General features: G+C 22.5%; 2 protein-coding genes across 2 annotated transcripts in view; both read right to left on the bottom strand.

Annotated features, from left to right (window-relative positions):
- The window catches only part of LOC105366565 (potassium voltage-gated channel subfamily H member 6-like), a 6,763-nt gene extending 3,697 nt beyond the window's left edge, over positions 1-3,066 (bottom strand). Inside the window, 5 exon segments of the mRNA XM_011505058.1 lie at positions 1,317-1,651; positions 1,824-2,135; positions 2,722-2,738; positions 2,740-2,839; positions 3,051-3,066. Coding sequence (XP_011503360.1) covers positions 1,317-1,651; positions 1,824-2,135; positions 2,722-2,738; positions 2,740-2,839; positions 3,051-3,066 — 780 coding nt within the window.
- Positions 3,067-4,809: 1,743 nt separating this feature from the next.
- Positions 4,810-5,619, bottom strand: LOC105366541 (potassium voltage-gated channel subfamily H member 2-like). The gene is made up of 2 exons (XM_011505027.1): positions 5,532-5,619; positions 4,810-4,956 (listed from the first exon to the last, which is right to left on the bottom strand). The coding sequence occupies exons 1-2, from the start codon at positions 5,573-5,575 to the stop codon at positions 4,836-4,838; spliced, it is 165 nt and encodes a 54-aa protein (XP_011503329.1). The 5' UTR covers positions 5,576-5,619; the 3' UTR covers positions 4,810-4,835.
- Positions 5,620-10,877: the final 5,258 nt, after the last annotated feature.

Raw genomic sequence — 10,877 nt, 5'->3', positions numbered from 1 at the left:
ACTTTTTGGCAAAAAGTAATTTTCTTAATTAAAAGATCCAAAACAAAATAATGAAATGTTTTATAATAATGAAATGAAATCTTATATAACATATAAGATAATAAATTATCAATAGATCTATTTTAATGTATATTTGTAAGAAATAATCCATTCATAAAATTTAAATATTAGATGTATGACGTATTGATACATTACAAAAAAATTTTAAATTGACAAAATTAAGTAAAATTAAAAAATGTATACATTTAGTATCATTGTATTCATTATATTAAACTTGAACGATTTTTTTTATTAACTAATTTAGTACGCTAAAATCACAATTAAATAGTGTGTCAAATAATTTAATAATTTTTAACAGTGTATTGTAAAATATAGATAATTTTCGTATCAATAAATACTGTTGTTTATACAACATTGAAAATCGAAAGGAAAATTATCAACTTTTGTGAACTTTTAAACAAATTGTGATAATTTTAAACAAACTAAAATTTAATAATTTACAATTTTTAAATTAGATCTTATATTTAAAATGAAAAGAATAATTTACTAGAAAAATATTAATTCTGAAATATAGAAATATTTATAATTAATATATTTTCATATTATTATACATTGTCATATACGTTTATACCTGATACTATAATATGAGCTTAATCTATGTATATTTAAATTATACTTTGATTTCTATAGTTCATCAAGATTTGATATACAAAAGCTAACAGATTGTACACATGCTTGGAAAAACACATGCTTGTTTTTCCTATACCAATTTAAATTTATTTAAAATATTAATTTAAAAATATTTAAATATACCAATGTCATATATATATACACACACTAAGAAATAAATTTATTATTGTTATATATAATGAAATCAAGCATATTCATTTATACAAATATTTTAGAAAAAAAAATAACGTTAGAAAAAAAATAGCCAAAAATATATTAAAATTTACATAATAAATAATTCCATTTTATTGTCAATTTTATTATGAAAATTTTACAATTTATAACTTATCTATGTATATTATAAATATATCTAAATAAATCCGAATTTGTATAAAATAAAATAAAACATTGGGATAATATTTAATTAATGTTTTTATCTTTAATAACAATAATTTCATATTATACTGCATATTTACTTTATTAAAAAACGTATTACAGCAATAAAATAAAAGAATTTCTACAAAAATTAAATCTTTTTAAGTACTTTTTAGGATTGTTTTTAAATTTTTAAAAATCTTTTAAACATCAATAAAAAATTTTTTTTTAATATTTTGAATTTATGTGTATACACGTTAAATTATTAGTACATTAGTAAAAATAACGTCTCTCATGTTAAACGTTATCCCAAGATTCTGACTAAAGTGATTATAAAACTCAGGATAGAGTCTTAGTTCATTGAGTAAATCGTCTCGATGAATTCTGTGTAAATCACAATATGTAAGAGCGCATATGTTGAATGATGATTTACCAATTGTTGCATAGATACACGGGTTCTCGCAGAAAATATCATCTTTGCTATGAATCGCCATAAAAATGTCATCTTTGAGTATTTCGATACTTCCGCGGGATATGAAGTAAAGCGAGGTAAGTACATCGCACCTATGCACTAGTGATTTTCCCGGTGGAGAATGACACAGCCCAAATATATAAAATTAATTTTAATCACAACTTAATTTTTTTGCAAATTCAATAAAAATTATTTTATGTAAAAAGAAAATTATAACTATCATGACAATAATTATATTTAATGCTGTATATGTACACACAAATAGTATTTTGGTGTGATTATAAAAAAATAACAGAATGTAAAAAAATGAATGTATTAATGTACCTAAGGCATCCTGGACTAGCGCCTTCAAAAGCTCGACAGGAATTTAGTAAATTTCGGTTAAGATGGAGACATATATCAGTCTGTAAGCACTCAAGAAAACCTTTAAGGACACTATTCATATTTATTCCATTAGTATAAGTCCAAGCATGCTGAAAATGACGGAGAGGATTTGGAATTTGATGAAATTTTATAAATTCTCTAACTCGTAGAATCTGAATACGATATCGAGCAGTGCCACTGTACAATCTTTGAATAATTGCAGAAACATTTCCAAAAATACTTGCGTGTATGAGGGCTAAATTTTTTATTGTAAATAATGCTAAAAAATAAAGCTTTCAAATATTTCATTAAATAAAACATTTAATAAATTGTATAAAATAATATATTCCAAATTATTCAATACACAATTTACTTCCTAATTATTAACGTTACTACATGTTATAATAAAACATATATTTAATTCTTTTTGTTAATATTAATAATTAATTATTTATTATATGTTAAATAATTTTAAGAATATGTTTAAATTTACTATATAATAACTACAACTATTAATTATATGTAATTATTAATAATTTTAATTATATAAATTCATGAAATTTCTAACACTAAGTTAAATTAAATTCTTTTAATCATTAATTAACTGTCAAATTTGAATATTTTTTTTTAATAATTTTTGTAAACTTGTAAAATTTTAATACTTATACAGATAGATTTTATTAGAAAATTATAGCAGATTTAAGAAGTGTCTCTTAATTTTGTTTTAACAATGATATTAGCTATTTATATTCTTTAAATAACTTAGTATACAAAAAATCAATGAGTTGTTTGAAGTTGTTTACAAATTAAATACATAATAAAATGCATAATAATTTACTTACACCCTATCAGCATGACTTATTGTAAAGGCTTTGTCAGTATCAGTATTCTGTGTAACATTACCAAATCCTACCGAAGTCAAACTACTAAATGTAAAATAGAGAGCAGAATATATTGACACTAAAATAAAAAATTTAATTCGATACAATTTAAACATTTGTTTTGTAAATAACAGATTTAATGCGATATAAAAACTAAACTAATTAATAATAAAATGTTTTATGTTAAAATTTTTATACAATATAAAAAGAAAAGTATATAAGATATTTTAACAGTAAATAAAGGTATTATTTATTATATATAATAATAAATAAGACAGTAATATATATACTTAAATTTTGTACCATAGTTATTGCTTTTACTATTTTAGATTTCTATTTATATGTTTAATTAAACAATGTATTATTTACAGTTAACACTATACTTTGCAAATATTTAGAATGTGCTTAACATATTTGTATAAAATAATTAAAATATATAATTTCAAATGACTTAATTATAAATTATATTATTAACAATAAGTTTAAATGTTTATTAATTAATTGCTTTAATGTTTAGCTTCACGATAAAGCATATATTTATTTTAATCATATTCATTTTCAACTAAATTTATTATGTTATTTTTTTAAAATGGTAAACTTATAATAAAAATTAGTTTAACTTATTAAAAGGTAAATCTATACTTATCTTTAGTTTAAAAATTATAACATATCATATTACGTAGCATTGAAAAGGAATTAAAATTTTGTTTTTGAGTCTATAGGTCCGAGTTAATATTTTATGTGAAATAAACTACTGTGACATGTAAAGTAATTATTACAAAATTAGTTTTACTTTACGGATTTGTATGACAAGAATTCTGAAAGTACGTAAGTAGTATATTGTTTAAATAATAAAATATATAATATAATATAATCTTTATATATATAAATAATATGATATAATGTAATCAATTTTGCTAAATCTAAATTTTTATATTTTTAAGTAATGTTATTGATTGATGAAAATTATAAAAAAAATATAAATTTAATGAAACCGCCGTGCGCTTTGATAATTTATATTATGAATATTAATACTTTCCTTTCTAAAATATAATATTCTTATTCATTATTTTGCTTTTATGTTAGTTATTAAATTAATATTTCAGAAAAAGTTTTTAAACGTTATATCGTTATCTGATTTTGTGTTTTTTAAATGGATATTGATTATAAATTGAGCTATTGGCATTTCTAAATGCAAGTATGCAATTATGAAAAATTTAAATTTATATTTTAATTTCCTTAAATATTATTTATATTTATCGGTTAAAACTTTTCTTATAGATATTATAATAATAGGTTGAATATTCGCTGAAAATATTTACTTATATATATATTTTCATAATTGACTTCATCATTAATTATTACATCTCATTTCTCTACTTTCAATAGATAGTAAATTAACGAATGTTTTATTTATCTCTACTTTAATAAATCTAATTTGTATTATTAATCATATATTAATGAAATATCTAAATTTATTAATGTATAAAATAATTTATGGATATAAATTAATGTAATTAATCAATATAATGAAATACAATAATATATTCAAGTATTGAGAAAAAAATAATTAGTAAATCATAAGTTGATTTTTTAAATTAAAAAATGAATCATAGACTATAGGGAAAACAATTTATTAAAAATTCATAACGTTAGAAAATGAGATACTATTAAATTATTTATTAATAATTTAAAATAAAAACCTTAAAATTAATTATAATGTATATATTATAAAAATATTTTCACATTATTTCGTATAGAAAATTGAAAATTGAAATGATATATAGAATTAAAATTAAAAAGAAATGTATTTTACCTAGTCAAATACATTACCTATTTTCGTTAAGATGTAAAAATTAGTATAAATATCCTTTACATTTATAATATAAATTCATTATTATAATAGAATTAAAAAATATTTTATTTAAATGTTGATTTAAAATTTATTTAATTTACAAATATGTATATTTTAAATTTTTGTTAATTGCAATTAAAATTTCTGTAATAAGGTAAAATATTCTAAAATTGTGGTTGTAAAAATTTGCACCTTAATACTTGGATCACCTGAATCATCACTACTGTAAATTGACTTGTATTTTTGTTGATTGTATCAATTGATGTGTATCATTTACAAGAATATCTAACCACCCAACTTTGCTTTTTAATTTAGGTCTCTCAGCATTTCCAATTGCATACCTAAAACAGTATTCAGCTAAAAAGATTTAGTCTGAAACATTGTTTTATCCATTAGCATTATTTGAAAACTTTCATTTATATATATATTAAAGTTTTGAAGCATTTTAAGATGTATTTATCAAAATTAATATCAGTTAAATATTTTATACTTATTGAATTTCAATTACAAGACAAAAATTATTATAACGTAAATTCTAATGATTGTAATACAAAAATAATTTTTTCATCAAAATTTTGAAAAAATTAAAGTAATTCTCTTTAATATATTTGTTTTATCAATACTTCCTACCTTGTAAAAAGAATGAAAATTAAAGTACATGTAAAAAAAATAATTTTTTCAATAGAAATTAGCTGTATTATTATTATTATATATTTTTCGATATTAGACGGAATATATTATACAAAAAAATATGTGGATTTAAATAATAAATCATTTTTATGAAATTATTTATTTATAAATACATTAAAATAATAAATAAATTTAATAAAGTATATTATATAAAACATTAATTATATATATATATATATATATATAACGTTAGAAATAAACTAACGATCAGTGCCTTTTTGCTTACCATATACAAGCCATCCAGTGAGCAATTAAAGTAAAAGTCGCCATCAATAAAATAAGTACAGTGGCACCATATTTGCTATATCTGTCAATCTTTCGCGCAACTCTGACCAATCATAGAAGACGAGCTGTTTTTAGTAACCCAATAAGAGTGGTTGCCTGAAATAAACTAATTTTCTAATATTCTTTCAATAATAAGCATTCCCAGTTTTTAAATTTTTTGTTTTTTTTTCATTCATATACATTGAATATATATTTTTAGTATAGTTTTATAACTTTTAAGCTATAAATATATATGAATTGAAATTAAGATCACTAAAAATTTTAATATGGTAAGTACTAGCAATCGTAGAATAATTACAGAAATTTATAATTTATAATAATTGCAAAAAAAATTTTTTTAAATCTTAATTACAACTAAACGTTATACTTCTTAATTAAATTAGTTTAATTATTGATATATTTATTGATATTCAATTAAATTATTAATACATTTATTGAAATTAATTCAATTATTATACATAGGTATATAAATACACAAATACGATAAGATGATGCTTCAATTTCTTATTATATTAAAATAATGTATTCAATTTTTATTTATTTAGGTTTTTTGTTAAACAGTATGATAATTGTAATTTATAATTTTATTAATATATATTTCAAGAAATGTTACCTTTACTATATTTAATACATTTTTATGTAATAGTAATAGTGTCGTCAATCATATAAGTGTAATAATAATAAGAATATTTAAAACATTTTAATTCCGCCATTCAACTATTAAGTCATATAATAAAATTAATAATCATAATAACAAAAATAGTAAATACATGTGTACGGTTGTAGTACGTATTATTAATTGTGCCTTCTTCAATAATATTGTATTGAATATTTTTTTAAAAATCAAAAGTAGTAAAAAAAAATTAGAGTAGTACAAGAAAGAAATAAGAAAGTAAATAAGAAAGAAAATAAGCAGACATAAAATATGATCTTTAATCAAGATATTTTTATATGCTCATAAAAACAATGGAAAACTGAAATAAATTAAAATACACATTACTAAACCACCTTCGTATTAGTCAAATGTAAGAAATTTAACAATTTGCAACGTATTTAAATATTAAGTAGCTGTATTATTCTACAGTAACAATTTATAATTCTTAAATCGAATTTTTAAGAATAAAATTAATTTTTTATAAGAAAAATGTTTTTCGACTAATACAGGAATTTTTTATTTCTTATAATAATTTCATAAAAAAAAGTTCGAATAAAAGATAAAGGAAATCCTATACAACAACAGTATTCTTCAAATTATTATAAAGATTGCAAACTCATATATGATAAAGGTATCTTGTGTTAATTCAAAGAATTAATTTTTATTTTATTACTTTAGGAAACTATTTAATGTTATTAATGCGATTTATTAAATGTACTAAAATTTATATTTAGATAATTTATATTCGAATTAAAATTTTAAAGACTTTGTTATAAGGCAATGGCGAGATTAAAGTTAGCATTAACTTGTAATACTAAATTACTTTTTTTTAATGAGATTTATAAGATCGTGTATATAAAATTATGATGATCGTGTAATATATAAAATTATAAAAGCTAATTAAGAATTAAATATCAACTTTGGTTAATATTTTATGCATAAAAACCAAGGAGGTCAAATTTTAATTAATATCTTTCTAAAATGTAATCATTAAAGAGATATTCAGATATATTTGATGTATCGATTACTATGTGATGAACGTACATACATGAAAGATATTGTTATATTATATATAAATATGTTTTATAAATATGCATAATTTCTTTAAATAATAATTTTAACTTAAAAAATATCTAAGTATAGAATTGAAGAGAGATATCATTATACTATTAAATTAATATTTAATTTAAATCAATACTGGAAATTTTTATAAACGTAAATACAAGTTATAATAGGTTTAAATAATTGTGATATGCATGGAAAACTTTTCAATGTTATCATGAAAATTAAAATTTTGTTTACGCAATAGTATGTTTGTTTGAGAATGAGAGACTCGGTTTAGTAAGGCAATAAAACATCTGGCAAGTAATATCATGAAAATTGTATTTAAGACTTCAAAACTTTCCTGCTCATAATTATTTGTACTAGTGTCATAAAACATCTGGAAAACTCTAGCGAAACGTGCTCATGCTCCCAGTGCAGTAGAACTTAATGGGTTTACTGCCGGGAGAACCCCAAAGTAGATTCGGAACGAATATCAGATATGCGTAAAGCATCGAGTACAAACATTTACTGCAACCCAAAACCCGTACGCGCAACAACATGCAATGACCATACGTGCACACTCGGCCTTTAAGACAATGCTTGCATTGATATTGGCTATGAAAAAAAATTCATTTTGTTTTCTGTCCGAGTCACATCTGGTCCGTCGCGTCCGAAAATGACCATGCCCAAGAGAACCCTTCATCTAGCCAAGTCCCAGAGAAGGGAGAAGCGATCAAGAAGAGGTGACCAATAGCAAAAACTCCCCACTTCCGCCACTTCTCTGATTAGCATATTCGGAAATGAGCTCGGAAGAAAGTGGAGACGAAGGCGTGCATAATCTATTGTGCTGCCTAAGAACGACCTCCGATTGGTTAATTAAAAGAAGAAGGGGTCCCTAGTGGAGTGGGACCAGTGAAGCATTTAAGATAGAAAAATGTAGTGTACCAAGACTTACTCTTTCCAAATACTTCTCACAGTTGAAGGATAAGTCACGACCTACTCTCACGGAGGAGGACCGGAGAGACAAGTCGTTTAGCTAGCTGAGTTTCAATAAGAAGTTCTTTCTACGATTGTGAATTAGTGTACAGTTGAATTGATCTCATCAAGACTGGATTGCATAGGACCTGACCACTTGTAATCTCAGTTGGAGACAAGGAAGAACTAAAGAGTTGCAACATTGCAAGGGAACGTCATAACAAGCCACCGAAGAGAGACTGGAAAATCACGATACATTGCAAGTAAGTCCTTACAGCTAGTACTCATTCTTGATTTCACGGCTTATGTAGAAGATGGACGAATTAAAGTCCAACTACGGAAGCTTCCCGGACATACTCTTGAACAAGACCAGCTACAAAAGCCACATTGGCTTCTTAATTCCTCCAACTATAACTTGTTCCCGCCACAGATGGCGCACAGCTTCGCATAACCTCCATTTTGGCTCTCTTACGACCGATATTTAGAGGCAACTGCACACGTGTTAAGATAAACACAATAGCATTGCAGTGTTCGATCAGAGCACTACAATCACCATATCCTCTCAGTGATAATATTCAATAGATTATAACCTACTTCTTGTTACAGTAAATCATAATCTCACCAGTGACATGCAGAGAATAAGAAATTGATTATCCTCTAATTATCCAATGAATAGATATATCAACACCAAGATTATTAAGAAATATAAGGATCATTTGTAATTTCACCAAAATTAATAATCCCCATTGGAAATAAAGTAAAATAAATTGATTAAACAGTAATAATAAAGACCTGTGTTAATTATTGAATCGATGCATTAACCCTTTACTTGCCCGGCAACCCCACACAACATCTAGTGGGTTTTTTGTTCTATGTTGATTTTTGCACGTTTGGCTGACGAGTCAAATTGTGGAATTATTTTCCGAACAATGTTAAACATTAAACAGTAACATTAAAGCTGTTAAACGAATGCTAATATAGTTGAATTTCATTTATCAATTTAAAAATTTTACTTAAAAATTATTTTTACTAAGTTGTAGAAAATCTTACCTAAAAAATCAATGATAACTATAAGATCTTGATTATAAATGTTAGTACTTGTTTTTTTCGATGATGATCAGATTCAGGAAGTAAAAATGCTGCAACGTATGGAGTAAAAATTGCCGTATACATTACTAGTAATAGAATAATCCAGTCCCAAACATCTTTGAATAGCGAATAATGTAAGACGTTCATTTATAAATTCTTTATGATTCGAAGTTTGTATTCTGGAAGAACGTCAGCACCTAATATTAAATTCATCTCCCATATCAAAATCATAAGTTTGACTGACATTGCAAGTATATTTCAGAAATTAAAAATGATAATTATAAATGAGTTTGAATCATTTATCTTGATTTATTTAAATACTCTCATAAAGTATACTATGATACTAAATCATTAATTTTATTTAAACGTATTTAAATGTTTTGTAATTTATTTGTATAAACTTATTAGGATATTTATTTAATAACATATTTTTTAATAAGTTTATTTAATAATATTTTTATTTCTGCTGGAAAAACTAAAATATACACTTTAACTCTTCATAATTCTTTTCAGTATTCTGATAAGAATTTTGTACCAAAAGTATTATATTATTGGAAATTATTGCTTAAATAGTGAATTTAATTCGAATAATAACGTTTTTAATTTAAAATTATGTGCAAAATTATGCTTGCTTCACTTCAATTAAAAATTTCTTTATATCTATGTACGATACAAGCACTATCTATTTGTAAATTGTTATTTTCTAAAATATATTCTAAGCAAAAAAAAACATTATTTTGAAAAAGATAAAAGTTTTTAATTATAAATGTATATTTAACGATACTTTATTTTCATAAAATTAATTAAATTAATTACTTCATATTTATAGATACAAACAGTGAGTTCATTTAACTAATATGATTTTTAATTAATAATTTGCAATATTTATGATAAATTTTTATTTCCTAATCTCAATGTAATATACAACTTTATATTTGTTTATTATTTAATTGCTTAATTGTTTAAACTTTATTATTTAATACTGTATCAATGTCTTTATTTATTTTATTTTTTTTTTATATAATGATTTTTTTATATAATGTTCTCGTTAGTAAAAATATTTTTATTCACCAAACTGTATAATATAGTTGTAAAATTCACGAATTAAGTATTAGTATCTTTGATAAATTTTATTTATTTGAAACTAAATCTGTTAAATGTGCACATTAAATAATATCCTGATAAAATCATTTTATATTGGTTCAAAATAAAAATTAGTGAATTTATATCAACAGTATTACAATCTCTTCTGCTTACAGATTCATATTTTCCATTTAATTATTAATATTATTTGAGTTTTCTATTTTTTTATAAGAATACAAATCTTAAATTAAGTCATCATATGTCGTGATATACAATTTTTGGACATATTTTTTTACTATACATTAAAAAAATTTTTAATTTAAAAAATATATTAACAGGCACCAACTTTCATTCGCTTTATCATGAAAAAACATGATATTAAAAACCAAACTATAATTAATGCAGAATACAGTTTCAGAAAAAAGTTTTAATTCGCCTACA

Source organism: Ceratosolen solmsi, unplaced genomic scaffold (genome assembly GCF_000503995.2).
Source record: "Ceratosolen solmsi marchali unplaced genomic scaffold, CerSol_1.0 scaffold49, whole genome shotgun sequence".
Lineage (NCBI taxonomy): Eukaryota > Metazoa > Arthropoda > Insecta > Hymenoptera > Agaonidae > Ceratosolen > Ceratosolen solmsi.
This window is presented reverse-complemented; position numbering and strand designations above follow the sequence as displayed.

Coding starts and splice junctions, on each gene's coding strand:
- LOC105366541 (XM_011505027.1), bottom strand. CDS start 5,575: ATGGCGACTTTTACTTTAATTGCTCACTGGATGGCTTGTATATG. Junction 4,957..5,531: donor CACTGGATGGCTTGTATATG/GTAAGCAAAAAG, acceptor ATACTGTTTTAG/GTATGCAATTGGAAATGCTG.